This window comes from Artemia sp. Qi Xiang Cuo, chromosome 4 (genome assembly GCF_049724085.1).
Source record: "Artemia sp. Qi Xiang Cuo chromosome 4, ASM4972408v1, whole genome shotgun sequence".
NCBI classification, from domain to species: domain Eukaryota; kingdom Metazoa; phylum Arthropoda; class Branchiopoda; order Anostraca; family Artemiidae; genus Artemia; species Artemia sp. Qi Xiang Cuo.
The window spans coordinates 41,219,543-41,240,982 of NC_142797.1; the positions used below are offsets into that span (position 1 = coordinate 41,219,543).

Consider the following 21,440-nt stretch of genomic DNA (forward strand, 5'->3'; position numbering starts at 1 on the left):
CGCAGAGATGCCAAACAAAAGGAACACGCTGAAATTACGTTTAGGGATTATTTGGGCGAAACGGTTTTAGATATTTTATGGGATTATTTCGGCGAAACAGTTAGAGACATTTGAAAGAAGATTTTAGGAAAGGTTTTAGAAGAGAATTTGAGGGTGAAACTCTGTGGTCGTTATAATACACAAGTTCCATTTGAACAGTGTTGTGAGGTTCTCTACCCCAACCCCAAAGGGTTCCGATCCCCCACCCCAACCCCGAAGGAAGCCCCCGGTACTCAAAGACCCCCCAAGCTCCCAAAGAGCCCCAGCCCCCCACACCCCCGCCTCCGACCCGCCAACGCCCTCCTCTGGGCCGCCAAGGGCCCCCCGCCCCCCCAAGGGCCCCCCCGGGCCCCCCAAAGACCCATCGAGCTCCCAAAGGACCAACGGGGTCCCAAAGGCCATACACCGGTCCCCAAATGTCCTCCAGGCCCCCAACTGTCCCCCCGGACCTCCAAAGGCCCTCCCCCGGCCCCCCAAAGGTCCCCCAGGCTCCCAAAGGGCCCCCCACCCTCCCTCTCCCTCTCCTCCCCACTCCTCACCGTCACCTCCCCCCCCCAACCCCCTCCCCCCAACCCCCCTCCCCCAACCCCCTCCCCCTCTCCCCCTCCTCCTCCCCTCCCCTCCCCTCCTCCCCTCCCCTCCCCCTCCCCTCCTCCCCTCCCCATTTTTTAATATTTTTTTGTGTATTGAGACACAGAAGGGACACCCTCCCCCAAGGGTCCCCCAAACAGATAGAAGATAGGAAAAGTTATACTTTGATTGTGATTATTTTCCATGAAGATAAAAAGTTTCACTTTAATTCTAAATTTTCTTAAATTCAGTTCCGACTTTTCACATAGAGATGAAAAAAATTTAAAGTTCTGTTCCAAATTTTTATAGAATATTGGAAAAGTTATACTTTGATCGTGAATATTCAAGTTCTCTTCTGAATTTTATCAAAGAACACAATTCAATTCTAATTCCCCAAAAATATTTTTAAAAATTTCCATTTCAGTTCAGATTTTTTTCTCAAAGAGATGAAGAAATTTAAAGTTCTGTTCCAAATTTTTTATAGAAGATAGGAAAAGTTATACTTTGAACGTGAATATTCGAGTTCTATTCTGAATTTTACAAAATAACACAATTCAATTCTAATTTCCACAATAAAAAATTTAAAGTTCAATTCTAAATTTTTCGGTGGAAGATAGAAAAAGTAATACCATACGTGTGAATATTTTCCCGGAAGATAAAAAGTTCTAGTTCAATTTAAAATTTTCTCAATGAAGTGAAGAAGAATTCAAGTTCTCTTCTGAATTTTACCAAAGAACTTAATTCATTTCTAATTTCACCAGAGAAAATAAAAATATTCCACTTCAGTTCCTTATTTCAGGAACTGTAGTGGAATTAGTTCAATTCTAAATTTTTCGGTGGAAGATAGAAAAAGTAATACCATACTTGTGAATATTTTCATGGAAGATAAAAAGTTCTAGTTCAATTTAAAATTTTCTCAACGAAGTGAAGGAAAGTTCAAGTTCTCTTCTGAATTTTCTCAATAAAAAAGAAATTAGTCATTGATCATTTCTATTTTTCAAAATAACATAAAAATTTTCCACTTTAGTTCAGATCTGAATCGAAGAGATGAAAAATTTAAAATACTGCTCCAAATTTTTCACTGAAGATATAAAAAAGTTCAATCTGGCTCGAAGAGATGAAAAATTTAAAATACTGTTCCAAATTTTTCACTGAAGATAAAAAAGTTCAAGTTCTCTTCGGAATTTTACCAAAGAAGACAATTCAATTCTAATTTCTCCAGAGAAAATGAAAATCTTCCACGTCAGTTCTTTATTTCACAAAGACAAAGAAATTTAAAGTTCATTTCTAAATTATTAGGTGGAAGATAGAAAAAGTAATACCATACTTGTGAATATTTTCCTGGAAGATAAAAAGTTCTAGTTCAATTTAAAATTTTCTCAACGAAGTGAAGAAAAGTTCAAGTTCTCTTCTGAACTTTACCTAAGAACACAATTCATTTCTAATTTCTCCAGAGAAAACAAAAATCTTCCACTTCAGTTCATTATTTCACAAAGACATAAAGAAATTTAAAGTTCATTTCTAATTTTTCGGTGGAAGATAGAAAAAGTAATATCATACTTGTGAATATTTTCACGGAAGATAAATAGTTTCACTTTATTTGTAATTTTTCTTAAATTTGGTTCTGATTTTTCTCAAAGAAATAAAAAATTTAAAGTTCTGTTCCAAATTTTTCATAGAAGATAGAAAAATTTATACATTGATTGTGAATATTCAACATGAAGATAAGGAACTCCACTTTAATTCAGAGTTTTCTCGAAGAAGTGCAAACTGTTCAAGTTCTCCTATCTATGGCTAAGTCTGCTAAAGACAAGCTATTTTCTTGTGAAAACACACAAAATCAGAAAAAATGATCAATGTTCCTATAGTACCTACGTAATTAGACTAAAAATGAAGATATTTATGCAGAGTTTCAACAAGCTATGGCTAAGTTTGCTATAGACAAACTATTTTCTAGAGAAAACACTCAAAATCAGAAAAAATTTTCAATTTTCATATAGTACCTACTCAATTAGACTAAATATTAAGATATTTATGCAGAGTTTCAACTAGATATGGCTAAGATTGCTAAATACATGCTATTTTCTTGTGAAAACCCACATACTCAGAACAATTGTTCAATGTTCCATTAGTACCTACTCAATTAGACTAAAAATGAAGATATTTATGCAGAGTTTCAACTAGCTATGGCTAAGTTTGCTAAAGACAAGCTATTTTCGTGCGAAAACTCACAAAATCAAAAAAAATGTTCAATATTGCTTTAGTACCTACGCAATTAGGCTTAAATGAAGATATTTATGCACAGTTTCAACTAGCTATGGCTAAGTTTTCTAAAGACAATCTATTTTCTTGCAAAAACACACAATATCAGAAGTAAAATTTTCAATGTTCATCTAGTACATACACAAATAGGCTAAAAATGAATATATTTATGCAGAGTTTAAAATATCTATGTCTAAGTTTACTAAAGACAAGCTATTTTCTTGCGAAAACAAACAAAATCAGAAGAAATGTTCAATGTTCCTTTAGTACCTACACAATTAGACTAAAAATGAATGTATTTATGCAGAGTTTCAACTAGCTATGATTAAGTTTGCTAAAGACAAGCTATTTTCTCACGAAAACACACAAAATCAGAAAAAAATGTTCAATGTTCCTTTAGTACCTACGCAATTAGACTAAAAATGAAGGTATTTATGCAGAGTTTCAACTATCTATGGCTAAGTTTTCTAAAGACAAGCTATTTTCTTGCGAAAACACACAAAATCAGAAAAAAATGTTAAATGTTCCTTTAGTACCTACGCAATTAGGCTGAAATGAAGATATTTATGCAGAGTTTCAACTATCTATGGCTAAGTTTGCTAAAGACAATCCATTTTCTTGCAAAAAACACACAAAATCAGTAGTAAAATGTTCAATGTTCCTTTAGTACCTACGCAATTAGGCTTAAATGAAGATATTTATGCAGAGTTTCAACTATCTATGGCTAAGTTTGCTAAAGACAAGCCATTTTCGTGCGAAAAACACACAAAATCAGAAAAAATGTTCAATGTTCCTCTAGCACCTACGCAATTAGGCTTAAATGAAGATATTTATGCAGAGTTTCAACTATCTATGGCTAAGTTTGCTAAAGACAAGCTATTTTCTTACAAAAACACACAAAATCAGAAGTAAAATGTTCAATATTCCTTTAGTACCTACGCAATTAGACTAAAAATGAAGATATTTATGCAGAGTTTCAACTAGCTATGGCTAAGTTTACTAAAGACAAGCTATTTTCTTGCGAAAACACACAAAATCAGAAAAAATGTTCAATGTTACTTTAGTAACTACGCAATTAGACTAAAAATGAAGATATTTAAGAAGAGTTTCAACTAGCTATGACTAAGTTTGCTAAAGACAAGATATTTTCTTGCGAAAACACAAACAAAATCAGAAAAATGATCAATGTTCCCTTAGTACCTACGCACTTAGACTAAAAATTAAGGTATTTATGCAGAGTTTCAACTAGCTATGGCTAAGTTTGCTAAAGACAAGCTATTTTCTCACGAAAACACACAAAATCAGAAAAAAATGTTCAATGTTCCTCTAGTACCTACGCAATTAGGATGAAATGAAGAGATTTAAGCAGAGTTTCAACTAGCTATGTCTAATTTTTCTAACGACAATATTATTTCTTTCTAAAACAAAACACAAAAGAATTATATCGAAAATTAAATTATTTACCTAAGAACTAATGATTAAATTAATATATTTATGAAGAGTTTCAACTATCTATGGCTAAGTTTGCTAAAGACAAGCTATTTACTTGCGAAAACACACAAAAACAGAAAAATTTTTAAATGTTAATTGATTAAATACTAAATTAGTATTAAATTAATATATTTTTTCATAGTTTAATCTATATATGGCTAAGTTTGCTAAATACAATCTATTTTCTTTCGAAAACACAAACAAAATAATAAAAAATGTTCAATGTTCATTTAGTACCTACTCAATTAGACTAAAAATTAAGATATTTATGCAGAGTTTCAACTAACTATGGCTAAGTTTGCTAAGGACAAGCTATTTTCTTGCGAAAACATACAAAATCAGAAAAAATGTTCAATGTTCCTTTAGTACCTATGCAATTAGGCTAAAAATGAAGATATTTATGCACAGTTTCAACTAGCTATGGCTAAGTTTGCTAAATAAAATCTATTTTCTTGCTAAAACACAAACAAAATCATAAAAAATATTAAATGTTCATTTAGTACCTACGCAATTAGACTTAAATGAAGATATTTATGCAGAGTTTCAACTATCTATGGCTAAGTTTTCTAAAGACAAGCTATTTTCTAACGAAAACACACAAAATCTTAATTTATGTTCTATTTTGCTTTAGTACCTAAGATATTAGTATTAAATGAAGATATTTATGCAGAGTTTCAACTAACTATGGCTAAGTTTGCTAAAGACAAGCTATTTTCTTGCGAAAACACAAACAAAATCAGAAAAAATGTTCAATGTTCCTTTAGTACCTACGCAATTAGGATAAATATCTTCATTTTTATCCTAATTGCGTAGGTACTAAAGGAACATTGAACATTTTTTCTGATTTTGTGTGTTTTCGCAAGAAAATAGCTTGTCTTTAGCAAACTTAGCCATAGATAGTTGAAACTCTGCATAAATATCTTCATTTCAGCCTAATTGTGTAGGTACTAGAGGAACATTGAATATTTTTTTATGATTTTGTGTGTTTTAGTTAGAAAATAGCTTGTCTTTAGAAAACTTAGCCATAGCTAGTTGAAACTCTCCATAAATAACTTAATTTTTAGTCTAATTGCGTAGGTACTAAATGAAAATTGAACATTTTTTCTGATTTTGTTTGTGTTTTTGCAAGAAAATAGCTTGTCTTTAGCAAACTTAGTCATAGCTAGTTGAAACTGTGCATAAATATATTCATTTTATGTCTAATTTCGTCGTTACTAGAGGAACATTGAACATTTTTTGTGATTTTGTGTGTTTTCGCAAGAAAATAGCTTGTCTTTATTAAACTTAGCCATAGCTAGTTGAAACTCTGCATAAATATCTTCATTTTTAGTCTAATTGTGTAGGTACTAGAGTAAAATTGAACATCTTACTTCTGATTTTGTGTGTTTTAGGAAGAAAATAGCTTGTCTTTAGCAAACTTAGCCATAGATAGTTGAAACTCTTCATAAATATCCTCATTTAAGACTAATTGCGTAGGTGCTATAGGAACATTGAACATTTTATATGATTTTGTGTGTTTTTCGCACGAAAATGGCTTGTCTTTAGCAAACTTAGCCATAGATAGTTGAAACTCTGCATAAATATCTTCATTTAAGCCTAATTGCGTAGGTACTAAAGGAACATTGAACATTTTACTTCTGATTTTGTTTGTGTTTTTGCAAGAAAATAGCTTGTCTTTAGCAAACTTAGCCATAGCTAGTTGAAACTCTGCATAAATATCTTCATTTTTAGCCTAATTGCGTAGGTACTAAAGGAACATTGAACATTTTACTTCTGATTTTGTTTGTGTTTTCGTAAGAAAATAGCTTGTCTTTAGCAAACTTAGCCATAGTTAGTTGAAACTGTGCATAAATATCTTCATTTTTAGTCTTATTGTGTAGGTAGTAGAGGAATATTTAACATTTTTTCTGATTGTGTGTGATTTCGCAAGAAAATAGCTTGTCTTTAGTAAACTTAGCCATAGCTAGTTGAAACTCTGCATAAATATCTTCATTTTTAGTCTAATTGTGTAGGTACTAGAGCAACATTGAACATTTTTTCTGATTTTGTGTGTTTTCGCAAGAAAATAGCTTGTCTTTAGTAAACTTAGCCATAGCTAGTTGAAACTCTGCATAAATATCTTAATTTTTAGTCTAATTGTGTAGGTACTAGAGGAACATTGAACATTTTACTTCTGATTTTGTGTGTTTTTGTAAGAAAATAGATTGTCTTTAGCAAACTTAGCCATAGCTAGTTGAAACTCTTTATAAATATCTTCATTTAATCGTAATTGCGTAGGTACTAAAGCAATATTGAACATTTTTTTGAGTTTGTGGGTTTTAGCAAGAAAATAGCTTGTCTTTAGCAAACTTAGCCATAGCTAGTTGAAACTCTGCATAAATATCTTCATTTTTAGTCTAATTGTGTAGGTACTAATGGGACATTGAACATTTTTCTTAGTTTGTGGGTTTTCACAAGAAAATAGCTTGTCTTTAGCAAACTTAGCCATAGCTAGTTGAAACTCTGCATAAATATCTTCATTTTTAGTCTAATTGTGTAGGTACTAAAGGAACATTGAACATTTTTTGTGATTTTGTGTGTTTTCTCAAGAAAATAGCTTGTCTTTAGCAAACTTAGACATAGCTAGTTGAAACTCTGCATAAATATCGTCATTTTTAGTCTAATTGCGTAGGTACTAGAGGAATATTGATCATTTTTTCTGATTTTGTGTGTTTTCACCAGAAAATAGCTTGTCTTTAGCAAACTTAGCCATAGATAGGAGAACTTGAACATTTTGCACTTCATCGAGAAAACTCTGAATTAAAGTGGAGTTCCTTATCTTCATGTTGAATATTCACAATCAATGTATAACTTTTTCTATCTTCTATGAAAAATTTGGAACAGAACTTTAAATTTTTTATTTCTTTCAGAAAAATCAGAACCAAATTTAAGAAAAATTATAAATAAAGTGAAACTTTTATCTTCCGTGAAAATATTCACAAGTATGATATTACTTTTTTTATCTTCCACCGAAAAATTAGAATTGAACTTTAAATTTCTTTATGTCTTTGTGAAATAAAGAACTGAAGTGGAAGATTTGTATTTTTTCTGGAGAAATTAGAATTGAAGTGTGTTCTTTGGTAAAGTTCAGAAGGGAACTTGAACTTTTCTTCACTTCGTTGAGAAAATTTAAAATTGAACTAGAACTTTTTATCTTCCAGGAAAATATTCACAAGTATGCTATTACTTTTTTATCTTCCACCGAAAAATTAGAATTGAACTTTAAATTTCTTTATGTCTTTGTGAAATAAAGAACTGAAGTGGAAGATTTTTATTTTCTCTGGAGAAATTAGAATTGAAGTGTGTTCTTTGCTAAAATTCCGAAGAGAACTTGAACTTTTTTATCTTCTGTGAAAAATTTGGAACAGTATTTAAATTTTTCATCTCTTCGAGACAGATCTGAACTAAAGTGGAAAATTTTTATATTATTTGGAAAAAAATAGAAATGATCAATGACTAATTTCTTTTTCATTGAGAAAATTCAGAAGAGAACTTGAACTTTCCTTGACTTCGTTGTGAAAATTTAAAATTGATCTAGAACTTTTTATCTTCCGTGAAAATATTCACAAGTATGATATTACTTTTTCCATCTTCCACCGAAAAATTAGAATTGAACTTTAAATTTCTTTATTTCTTTGTGAAATAATGAAGTGAAGTGGAAGAGTTTTGTTTTCTCTTGAGAAATTAGAATTGAAGTGTATTCTTTGATAAAATTCAGAAGAGAACTTGATTATTCAAGATCAAAGTATAACTTTTCCAATATTCTATGAAAAATTTGGAACAGAACTTTAAATTTTTTTCATCTCTATGTGAAAAGTCGGAACTGAATTTAAGAAAATTTAGAATTAAAGTGAAACCTTATCTTCATGGAAAATAATCACTATCATAATATAACTTTTCCTATCTTCTAAAGAAAAATTTAGAACAGAACTTTAAATTTTTTATGCTTTTTATTTTCTCTGTAGAAATTAGAACTGAATTGTGTTTGTTGGTAAAATTCAGAACAGAACTTGAACTTTTCTATCTTCTATGAAAAATTTGGAATAGTATTTTAAGTTTTTCATCTCTTTGAGAAAAATCTGAACTGAAGTGAAAAATTTTTATATTATTTTGGAGAAATAGACTTGATCAAAAACTTATTTCATTTTCAATGAGAAAATTCAGAATCGAAGTTGAACTTTTATTATTCAGAGAAAATATATTTAACAGAAATTTAAATTTTTTAATATATTTTATAAATGTAGGAAATGAATTTAATAAAATTTATAATTAAAATGAAACTTTTTATCTTCATAGAAAATAATCACAATCAAAGTATAACTATTCCTATCTTCTAAGGAAAAATTTAGAACTGAACTTTAAATTTTTTATGTCTTGGTAAAATTAAAACTGAAGTTTAAGCTTTTTATTTTCTATGGAGAAATTAGAATTTAATTGTGTTCTTTGGTAAAATACAGATTATAACTTGATCTTTTCTATCTTCTAAGAAAAATTTGGAACAATATTTTAAATTTTTTCATCTCTTTTAGAAAAATCTGAATTGAAGTTGAAAATTTTATATTATTTTGGGAAAATAGAATTGATCAATAACTTATTTCATTTTCATTGAGAAAATTCGGAATCGAAGTTGAACTTTTCTTCTTCCGGGGAAATATTTGGAACAGAACTTTAAATTTTTTCATCTCTTTGAGAATGGTCAGAACTGAATTTAAGAAAATTTAGAATTAAAGTGAAATTTTTTATCTTCATAGAAAATAATCACAATCGTAGTATAACTTTTCCTATCTTCTACGGAAAAATTTAGAAATGAACTTTAAATTTTTTATGTCTTGGGACTTTTCTTGTTCCGGGAAAATATTTGGAATAGAACTTTAAATTTGACTCTTTGAGAAAGGTCGGAACGTAAAAAGTTAAAAAATACCATGTTAAAAAATTCAAGAAAGTATTTACAAATTGGGGAGGGGACTCTTTGAGGTTGGAAAATGGGTTTAGGAATGACATTATGAATGGAACTTGTTCAGAAGATATAATAAAGCCATAAAAAAGTATTAAAAAAAATGGAGAGGGGACTCTTTTGGGGGCCCGGGGAGGGTGTTTTGGGGACCCTTGGGGGAGGGTGTCCCTTCTGTGTCTCAATGCACAAAAAATATTAAAAAATGGGGGGAGGAGGGGAGGGGGAGGGGAGGAGGAGGGGAGGAGAGGGGGAGGAGGGGAGTCGGAGGGGGTTGGGGGAGGGGTGTTGAGGGGAGGGGGAGGTGACGGTGAGGAGTGGGGAGGAGAGGGATGGTGGGGGCCCTTTGGGAGCCTGGGTGGACCTTTGGGTGCCGGTGGAGGGCCTTTGGGGGTCCTGGGGGCCGGTTGAGAGCCTGGTGGACATTTGGAGACCGGGTGAAGGCCTTTGGGACCCCGGTGGTCTTTTGGGAGCTCGATCTGCCTTTGGGGGGCCCGGGGTGGGCCTTTGAGGGTCTGGGGGCCGGTGGGAGCCCTGGGAACCTTTGGGGACCGGGGGTTCCTTCTGGATTGGGGTATGGGGATTGGAACCCTTTGGATCGGGGTAGGGTGATCGGGGGCCCTTTGGGGTTGGGTAGAGGACCTCACGACACTGTTCAAATAGAACTTGTTTTCTATAACGACCACACTCAAAACCTTTTCTAAAACCCTTTCTAAAATCATCTTTTAAAACGTCTCTAACGGTTTCGCCGAAATAATTCCATAACCTGTCTAAAACGGTTTCGCCAAAATAATCCCCTAAAAGTAATTTCTGTGTGTTCCTTTTGTTTTTTGGCATTTCTATGCTTTCACATATCAAATTTCTAGGAAACCCTTTCCTACGTTAATCTCTTCATCTCATAAATGTTCCTAGCTAAACTATTATGGTTTCGTTAGAATATCAATTTACCTCTCAGACTTAAAGCTCCGTGAAGCCGTATTTAAAAATAGAATTTCTATCTCTTTAGACTCCCGCATAATTCCAAGATAACAAGTGATGTTATTTATGATTCCTGACACTAAAGATCAATGAAGCCCTATTTAAAAATAGAATATTAATTTTTCTCTTTGTCCTAAAGAACGTTTATCCCTCAGACCTAAGATTAAAGAAGCCTTAATGTTTCTTAATTCCCTCTTCGTGAATCAACAATTTCCCCGCCGATTATGTAAATCAAGTTCACAGGTTAGGTTAGCCAAACAATAATGAAGTCATGTTTGTTTCATAATTCCCCCATCGTGAATCAATAATTTCCCCTAGCGATTATGTAAATCACACATAAAAGAAGACTAAATGTTTCTTAATTCCCTCTTCGTTAATCAATAATTTCCCCGCCGATTATGTAAATCAAGTTCACAGGTTAGGTTAGCCAAACAATAATGAAGCCATGTTTGTTTCATAATTCCCCCATCGTGAATCAATAATTTCCCCTAGCGATTATGTAAATCACCCCACAGTGTCATAAATCAATAATTCCCTGAGCGATTATGTAAATCACCCCTCATGCCATTTCACGTGGCCAAACAACAACAACAGATCGATTGACCTTTACCCCCATTAGACTCGATCGATAATCCTTGAATAAATTATGTCCCGTCAGCATTAAACTAAATTGTAGATGGCAGCAGGGGTGAGTGTTCGGACCTCCTGATAGGGTTCTACTGCCATTATTCAAGCATCAAATCTAAAATGTCTTGCCTTTCTTTACTCATCTCCTCTTGTGGGTTATTTAGTTGCACTTTTCTAGCGTTCCTGTCCTTTTGCATCTTTAGGGCATGTCTTAACCATCTCAGACGTTCTTTGTAATTCATCTTTCTTACCAAAAATGTTTAAAGGAGATCTCTAAGTAGATTCAAGTTTTACAATAATTTGACGTTACCCATATTCGAATATTATTTTGGTTATTGGTCATCTTGTCTCGTGTATTTTTGAAAATGTACAAGTCCTTGTTGTTATTGATTTATGTTTCTTTTAAAATAATACATCCTCTTGTTTATAAAACTATTTGAAACAAAGCGAAGAAAAGATATATGAAACCTATTAAGCTCAGTTCCTATTTGTCTGTCGAGCTAGAAATTATTTCGCAGATGAGCGCTAAAGGTGAAACCTGAACAGGATCTTTAATTAAGTAAGAAGAGCAACATGAAAGCTAATTAGCTCCCAAAGCATTCTGAGTTGATTGGTTCACATTAACACAGGTTCAATCAAGGTAAGGATAGTGTTGGTTTGATTTTGGCTCAGAGATCTTTCTTTGTTCTTTTCTACTAGGTTTTTGATATTCTAATCACTGCCCTTATTTCGTAAACATAGTTAAGATTTACATCTCGTCGACACATCTAAAATTCCAAGACCCAATTTGGAGGGAAGTGTTAGTATGCATTTAACTAAATGAATTTCCTTCTTTTATTACGTATCTAAATAAATAGATAGCTCAAATTAAAACACTTTTTCAGTTTCTTTTTTAAGGAATGTTTAAAAAAGAAAGAAAATATTGGCGAAAGTGGGCTGCTTGTTAATGATGAGATGAGATATACATTTATTAAAAAAAGAAAACAAACACTATTCGCCTTTCGCCTGCCAAGAAAGACAATAAGCTTGAAAGGGCAAGCGAGGTTATCACTCTCAGCTAATTAAAATAACATTCATACCTTGCTACTCAACACACAAGAAAATTATCTGAAGAAGGAATAAAGGAAAAAAGAGAGAAAGAAGAAAAGACAAGAAGTAGATAGAAAAAAAAAAGAAAAAAAGAAAAAAACAAACTAAATCGGGGAAATACCTTAAATAGAATGACAACCTGGAGTGGGCATAACACCAAATTCACTCACGAGATAAAATAAACTTCTTTGCCCGTGACTTGAAAGCCGGAAGACTAGGCGCATTTTTCACACAATCGGGCAATATATTCCAAACATGGGGACCATAATGGCGAATCACAAAAGATGCCCGAGTGGTGCTCCTAAACTCATGAGTTAAGTCATCAGCTTTTCTTGTATTATGATCATGTAGGTCTATATTAAAAGTAAAAATATTTTCAAAAGCAGGGGTTAGAATATTATTAAAATATTTATAAGAGAAAATCGCGACTTGGTAATCTCGAATTTGGGATACATCCATTAACTTATTCTTTTTAAAATGCTCATAAGCAGGAACCTCATCAGAATCATCAAATTCAGATAATAATTTTACAGCTCTATTCTGAAGTTTTTGTACTCTTTTAAAACATGTAACAAAATTACTTGCCCATATAGAGCATCCGTAGCTAATATATGGGCATCCGTAGCTAAAACTTATTCTTTTTAAAATGCTCATAAGCAGGAACCTCATCAGAATCATCAAATTCAGATAATAATTTTACAGCTCTATTCTGAAGTTTTTGTACTCTTTTGAAACATGTAACAAAATTACTTGCCCATATAGAGCATCCGTAGCTAATATATGGGAAAAATATAGAAAAATAAATCATTTTCAGGATCTTTTTGGGACTAGATTTTTAATTCTTCGCATCACCCCAAAGCCTCTGCTTAATTTTTCAGCTATTGCACTTGAATGATTTTTCCACGACAGGTTTTCATCAATTAAAAACCCCAAATACTTCGTTGTTGCTACTCTCTTTATCACATTTTCTTGAACCGTGATATAGTCATTTCCAGCACTAGAAGAAAGTCTAGAAAATATCATGAAAAAGGTTTTAGAAAAGTTTAGGGTTAACATATTTTGCTGAGAAAAAGTTAGAAATTCAGAAACTGCATTATGAATTTAATTACATAAAAGATCAAGTGAAGGCGCTGCCAGAAAGAGAAAAGTGTCATCTGCAAACAGGATGCCACCAGCCTCTGACAGGTAATGTTTCACTCGATCAGTGAAAATAATGAAAAGTAGAGGTCCCAAGATTGACCCCTGTGGGACCCCACACTCTACTTTCTTTTTTGAAGATAAAGATGACCCATTCTGAACTATCTGATACCGATTGTGTAGATACGATGAAAACCACTCCAGACTTGATCCCTTCACCCCAATCGAGTCAAGAGCTTGAATAAGCTCTGAGTGGTCCACCGTATCGAACGCTTTTTTCATATCCAAAAACACAGCTGCAGGTATGAGACCAGCTTCAAATCCATCACTAATCCAATCAACCAATTTCAGAACTGCTATATCCGTAGATAGCCCTTTTCTGAACCCAAATTGATTTTCCATTAGAATTTTATTCTTTTCAATATAATAACTTAACTGGGCATGTGTCACTTTCTCATACAACTTAGAGAAAAATGGGAGAATAGATATAGGTCTTTGATTCGATGGGTTATCTTTTTTCCCTCCTTTATGAAGAGGAATCACTCTTGCAATCTTTAGTACTTCCGGGAAGACTCCAAGATCTAAAGAAAGGTTGATGAGGTGCGTCAACACAGGTAAGACACTCGTTTTTGCGGCCTTTATGAGTTTCAGGGAAAACTCATCCATCCCGCTAGAGCTTGACTTCATCGTACCCAAGAATCGTGCCACTTCCCGTTCCGAATACCTTGCAAACTCAAAGGAATTCTGACTTACAGGCTGTCTTTTAATGACAGATCCAAAACTCGCAGATGTGTGTAGTTTAGCCCGCGCTTGATCGCAAAGTCTTTTTCCTTCATTTGCAAAATAACCAAACAGAAATTCAAATATGTCTTGAGAATCAGTAAGACGACCTCCTGTTGTCTCCATGACTCTCACCTCCTCCTTACTCTGAAATTTACCCAAAAGTTTATTTATTGTTTTTCATGTATTTTTGATATCCCCTTGATTTTCATGAAATTCATTTTGGAAATAAAGTTTCTGAGCATTCTGTTTTACTGCATTTAAAATATTGCGAAATCTCTTGATTTTTATAAAACTATAATCTGAATGATCCTTTAAATAATTCACGTAAAGTTTGTTTTTTCTGCTTTATTGAAACTAGAATAGCTTTTGTTATCCATGGCTTGTTAGGAAAATTTCTATTAGGGTTTATTCTTTGCAAGGGATATGTTTCATTCATTACATTCGTCACTATCTCACTGAATAGGTCATATGCAGTATTTGGACACTTTTTCTTTATTACACGCGAGAAATTTGTTTCATCCATCATATTTGCAAAACTCTTTAGGTTTTTATTATTCATTTCACGGTAAAACGACGCCCTTTCATTTCGTTTATTTTCCTTTGACTGATTTAGCTTTATTTTACTTATTAAAAGAAGGTGATCCGAGCCGTCGGACACGATCACATCTGCTTGGGATCTTTCAAGCAATCCACCAATAAAGAAAAAATTATCAATTAAAGATGCCGAGAGATGCAAAATCCGAGTTGGAATAGTCACAAGAGGAAAACTATCATGTGACACCATCATATTAACAAAATCTAAGCTATTCGCTTTTTTTATAGTAAATCTATATCAAAATCTCCCATCATAAATTTGTTTTTATTTTCATTATTAATTTTATCTAACAATGGTTCAAATTCATCAAGAAAAAAACTAATATCACATGACAGATTTTTGTAAATTAATCCCAAAATCAAGTTCCTTTCCCCTTCACTTTTTATTTCAATGAAAAGTGTTTCAATCCTACCTTCAAGTCACAGGGAAAGGTCATCCCTAACCCAATATTGGGTACCTTCATTAATCAAAAGGCCTAGACCGTCCCGCTCCATGGTTGTCCGTTCTCTTCGCTCGCAAATATATCCTGGGAAAGCAAAATCCCATGGCAGTAACTTGCTAGAAACAAATGTCTCACAAAGGCCTACAATGCACGGTTTCTTATCTAGCGAACTTAAAATCTCACATAAAGAAGAATATGCTGTTCTTAGACCTTGACAATTCCAGAAAACGATCGCTCTTTCTGCACTCGCAGGATTTGAATACTCATAAAGATTATTTGGATTCACATAATTACTAGGGTGACAATTCAACGAAAAATTATCTATGCATTCATCATCCCCCGCAAGTGTGTCACGAGCTTGGCTTCCAAGAATAAACCGGTTTTTTTCGAATTCATTCAAAGGGTCATAATATATATTCGCACTCATTGAAGAGGGTGATTACCTTTACGACAAAAAAACATACTGATAGGCAGAAAGAAGAAGAGAAAAGAAAGAAAAAAAAACGAAAGGAACGGAAAATTTGCCTATAAAATAAAAAAGGGAAAACAAGCATACAAGTAATTCAACAACACAAAATTATATGGTCAGATTCGGCAGACGAACCACTTCAGCCATAGCTCGAATTTTACGGATCTCTCCCACTGAGTTTTTTCCAAAAATTGTCCCGTTATTCGACCAAATATTTCAGTTTCCAAGCTTACTCTTAGCCAAGTCAAGAATCTGTTTCTTTTTTGATGTTAGGTACTCGGTGACAAAAATTCCTGACCGAGCAAGCTTTGACTTACATACAAACACTTTTCTTGCAATTTCAGCAAATTTGAAAGCTGCCAGCAAAAGCAAAGGACCCTTTTTTGGATTAGCAATGGTGTCCGAATCAGCATAAATTGCTCGAAATTTAAATACAGAAACTATTGCGGTAGAAGAAAAATCAGAAATTTGCATTTTATCTGTAATCCCATTCAGTACACGCTCAGAGATGGGAAGACCCCCACTGTGGTCAACACCATGAAATACGAGCTGATTCAGTCGTTTTTCCTGCTCTATATCATCAAGACGTGCTTCAAGCTGTTCAACCCTATTTTCCAGGGCTAGGTTTGCGTTTTGAAGAGCCCGCAGTTTGTTTTCAATCTCATCAAACTTAGCCGAATACTGAACGAGTATAGAGTCGTGAATCTGAGAAACGATAGAGTTAACCATATCCACACTATTTGACATTCCAACTTTTTTGCAAACTTCTTTTTCAATATCATTCCGGATACTGGATTTAAGTTTGTCCAAGTCCGATAAAACAGAGTTTACTGAATTCACCGATGTATTTGGTAAACTCGAACCAGTAATCTCAAGATGCTTATGAGGAAAATCAGCTAAGTCCGCAAAAGCGTTCGCAACGCCTAATTCATTTTTCTTCTTAGCCTCCTTTGAAATGCTAACAAAGTTCGAAAACTGTGAGGCTGTTGTTGTCACGATTTCATGGCTTCCGTAACAAAATATAACGTAAGATATTTTATTGTTCTTGGCCTTAATTATGTCCAACACTCGGCATGGCCATGGTGGATAACTTCTGTATTTTGCTAGAACAACAGCATCCTTTTCGAACTGAACCATTGAAATTTATTATCAAAAAGACAAAAAAATACCCATAACTTTGAATAGTTAGGTCAACGTGAGCTTATGAATCACCTCATGATCGGTTCATCAGTTCAAATATCCAAAAAATTCTATCCGATTTCATTCAATATCAAGTTCATTATTCATTAATTATGTCCAACAAATCATATCCAATTTCATTCAATAGGTCACTGCGCTTTTGTAGGTAAAGCATGGAGGGGGGGGGGGGTTGGCAAGCAGTGTTAGTACCATAGTACCATATTTATCGGTAACTTCTATTCTAATATAGGCTTCATTCTTCATCTAAATTCCCTGTTAGTTGTCATGAAAAATCAACGCGTTTCAAAACGACCATTGTTGTGTTTGTTACACAATAATTATAAGATCAGCTATGTGTTTGGGACGTATTACTTTGTTACTATGTTGTGTTATATGGAGTTTAGTAAACAGATTCGTTCATTCATTCACTCATTCAGGTTTTCTAGGAAAAATTGTGCCAATTTTAGGTGTTAAGATTTAAGAAGAGACGTGTATTTATTAGAATCTTCTTCTCTTGAAATCCATAAGAAATCAGTGGCTAAATAGATTTTCAGTTTAAGCTATCTGCTTAATACGTAGTATAGCTCTAATCCTTTGGGAAGTCAGAAGACGGAGGTACGACACCATACTTGTTTGTGGTAATTTATGCTCATTTTAAATTTAACCTAATTCTTCCTCGTAATGTTTCTTCGTACTGGGCTCTGTTTCTTTATTTGAGTTGGTGCTCTTGAGTAGTGAGGGAAGTCTGCGGGGGTTGAATTTTCCAGGGGGAATTTTGCAGTGGTGGAATTTGCCATAATTCCTATACGAAGTTCTTATTATTTCTCTTATTTTTTTGCCAACGCAATTTTACATGTGGAAATGTTAAGGGTAACTTTCCGGGTAAAAAATTTCACTGGGTTGGAATTGTCTAGAATCTAGACAATTCTATTCTGGTAACTTCTATTCTAATATAGGCTTCATTCTTCATCGTAAATTCCCTGTTAGTTGTCATGGAAAATCAACGCGTTTCAAAACGACCATTGTTATGTTTGTTACACAATAATTATAAGATCAGCTATGTGTTTCGGACGTATCACTTTGTTACTAAATTGTGTTATGCGGAGTTTAGTAAACAGATTCGTTCATTCATTCACTCATTCAGGTTTTCTAGGAAAAATTATGCCAATTATTAGGTGTTATGATTTAAAAAGGCGCTTGTTTTTATTAGAATCTTCTCTTGAAATCCATAAGAAGATTTTCAGTTTAAGCTATCTGCTGAAAACGTAGCATAACGCAAGGGACGCTCTAATCCTTTGGGAAGTCAGAAGACGGAGGGACGACACCATACTTGTTTGTGGTAATTTATGCTTATTTCTAAATTTGCCCTAATTCTTCCTCGTAACGTTTCTTCGTACTGGGTTTTATTTCTTTATTCACAGAAATTTTTGTTTGTTTTATGTTTGGCATTATCTTATAATCTAATTTGTACCCGTTCTAAGCTTCAAGTTCGCTCTTTGAAATGGAGTTTCCTTCCATTTTTTTAGTTGACATAATTTCGTGTATACAGGGTGTCCACAATGTCTGGATACATACAAATTTGTATATTTTATTTATTTGTTTTATTTATTGATGCTATTTTTTATTCCCATATCGAATGATGGCTCTGTCTAAAGAAAAAAGAATTGAGTTGGTACTCTTGAGTAGTGAGAGAAGTTTGCGGGGGCTGAATTTTTCAGGGGGAATTTTTTAGTGGTGGAATTTGCCAGAATTCCTATACGGAGTTCTTATTATTTATCTTTATTTTCTTTGCCAACGCAATTTTACATGTGGAAATGTTAAGGGTACCTGTCCGGGGAAAAGTTTCACCGGGTTGGAATTGTCTAGAGTCTAGAGGATCTATCTGTGGGGGGGGGGGGGATTTCCAGGTGAAATTTCTCATGGAGGAGAATTTCCGGCAAAAATTAAGGTATTTTTCAAATGAAAGTATACTAAGAATAACTTTTCAGGCGGAATCGTCCGCAAGAAACTTTCTGCCGGGAAAATTCAGTGAGAATGGATTTGTCTGGTGTAAGTTTTTATGGCGGAGGGAGGGGTATTGTATGTGGGAGGTACTTTCCATGGAGGGGTTATTTAAACCCCTCCTGGCATTATTTAAAAAAAAATCGGAAATTAAATTAAAAAAATGTTCAACTGAAAATAAGACACAACATTAAAGCGAACAGAAATTCTTCCTTACATGAGGGGGTTTGCCCCCTCGTCAATACCTTGAACTTTACGCTAAAGCTTGATTTTCGTCACAATTCTCTAAGAACGACTAAGGGCCGTTTAATCAGAACAATTAGAAACTTTTTTTTTAAAAGCACTGAAAAACTAGGAGGGGGCTACCCTTTTCATATTATGGAATAATTTCTGATCGTTTTAATGTTGCTCCTTACTTTCAGCTGAAAAAACTTTTTGTTTTTTTATTTAATATTCAAATAAATATTTAAAATTCGTATGTATCCAGACTTTGTGGGCACCCTGTATATTATTTGGAGCAATGGTTTTACATTTTTACTATACATTTGACATTAGGACTGCCCAGCAAATTTAATTTAACTATATGCTTGCGTAACAATGGATGATAGTTAAATGTCTTATTAGTATTTTGGCAATTCCTAGAAGATGTCTGCTATTCTTTCTTTTTCTTTTTTAGCTTCAAGACATCCAAGGGTGTTGGGTATGCTGCTCATTTCGTTGGATCTTGTTTGGTTCTTACATGTATGAAAATCAAAGGAAGGGGATTTCAACATTGCGTGAAATTTGAGTTTTCTCCCAGAAAATGGTAAGGCCTAGTGTATATTTTAAATAGTTAAATGTAATTTAATCTGTGTCAAACTCAGTAGAATTGCAACTCTTTAAAAGCTAAAATATGTGTATCATTTTTATTGAATCCACTATATATCAAGGGAAAATCATAACCTAACAAAAACGTAGGTTGATTCCTCCAAGAATATTAAGGGAATGTTAGACCAGGTGATTATGTTAGGCCTAATGAAACCGATGATGTGTTTTTATCTGACGTAACTGTGCAAAAAAAGAGCTATCACATTTTTCCTAAGAATATTAAGGGAAAAGATGTTAGGTCTAATTTAACCGTTGGTGTTTTTATCTGACATAACTCTGTGCAAAAAAAAAAAAAAAACAGCTAGCACATTTTTCCTAAGAAAATTAAGGGAAAAGATGTTAGTTCTAATGTAACCATTGATGGATGTTTATCTGACGTAACTCTGAGCAAAAAAAAAAAAAACGAGCTAGCACATTTTTCCTAATAATATGGAGGAAAACGATGTTAAGTGTAATTTAGCAGTTGATGTGTTTTTATCTGACATAACTCTGAAAAAAAAACGAGCTAGCACATTTTCCTAAGAATATTCAGGGAAAAGATGTTAGGTTTAATGTAACCGTTGATGTGTTTTTGTCTGACAACTATGTGAAAAAAACGAGCTAGCACATTTTTACTAAGAATATTAAGGGAAAAGATGTTAGGTCTAATGTAACCATTGATGTGCTTTTTATCTGACATAACTCTGAAAAAAAAACAAGCTATCACATTTTTCCTAAGAATATTCAGGGAAAAGATATTAGGTTTAATGTAACCGTTGATGTGTTTTTATCTGACATAACTCTGTGCAAAAAAACGAGCTAGTACATTGTTCCTGAGAATATTAAGGGAAAAGATGTTCGGTCTAATGTAACCGTTGATATGCTTTTATTATCTGATATAACTCTGTGATGAAAAACGACCTAGCACATTTTTACTAAGAATATTAAGGGAAAAGATGTTAGGTCCAATGTAACCATTGATGTGCTTTTTATCTGACATAACTCTGAAAAAATAAACGAGCTAGCACATTTTTTCTAAGAATATTAAGGGAAAGGATGCTAAGTCTAATGTAAACGTTGATGTGTTTTTATCTGACATAACTCTGTGCAAAAAAAAAAACGACCTAGCACATCTTGCCTAAGTAAAGAACGATGTTGGCGCAATGTGTTATTTTTTTTTTTCTTTTAGACCAGGGCACTTCGTATCGAAAGAGTTGTCGTAGAAACTTCGAAAGGGGATCACTCGATTGTAAATTGGAAGAGCTTGTGTCCTATTTAATAGCCGAAAGTGATTGGAAGGCAACTAACACCTCTTCCACGCCCACCATTTCCCCAAACACATCCAATAAAAATTTTGAGATAGCTATTTTGTTCTACGTAGTTGAAAAATCTTTAAATTATGTCTTTGAGGAGGACACTCCCCCCCCCCCCCAAAAAAAAAAACCTTAGGCAAAGATTTGTAAGTTATGCCCTGGGGGCATTTAAGGTTTTTATAGAAAGCGTTGTCGTAAAAACTTCAAAAAGGGTTCATTCGAATGAAAATTTCAAAGTGCTAGTGCCTTTTTTTATAGTCAAAAGTGATTGGAAGGCAACTAACCCCCTCTCTCATGCCCACCATATCCCTAACCACATCTAATCAAAATTTTGAGATATCCATTTTCTTCTACGTAGTTGAAAGTTCTAGAAATTAGATCTTTGAGGTTGATAACCCCCTCACAGCCTTCTGGGCAAGGGTTGCAAGTTATGCCCATTGGGAATAGGTTTTTATAGAAAGCGTTGTCGTAGAAACTTCAAAAAGGGCTCGTTTGATTGGAAATTGAAAGGGATAGTGCATATATAAATAAATAACAGAGTCAAACTCAAAACGAGCAGTTAATATGAGTAGGGTTCTAAACCCCTATGCTTTCTAAAAGCCAGAATATAATTTGTACTTTACTGAAAA

The 21,440-nt window shown here is 33.6% G+C and overlaps 1 protein-coding gene across 1 annotated transcript in view; it reads left to right on the forward strand.

The window, feature by feature from the left end:
• Window positions 1-21,440, forward strand: part of rg (A kinase anchor protein rugose) — a 334,338-nt gene that overhangs the window by 101,439 nt on the left and 211,459 nt on the right. The window contains exon 8 of the mRNA XM_089088303.1: window positions 19,329-19,457. Coding sequence (XP_088944429.1) covers window positions 19,329-19,457 — 129 coding nt within the window. The remainder of the gene's footprint in view (window positions 1-19,328; window positions 19,458-21,440) is intronic.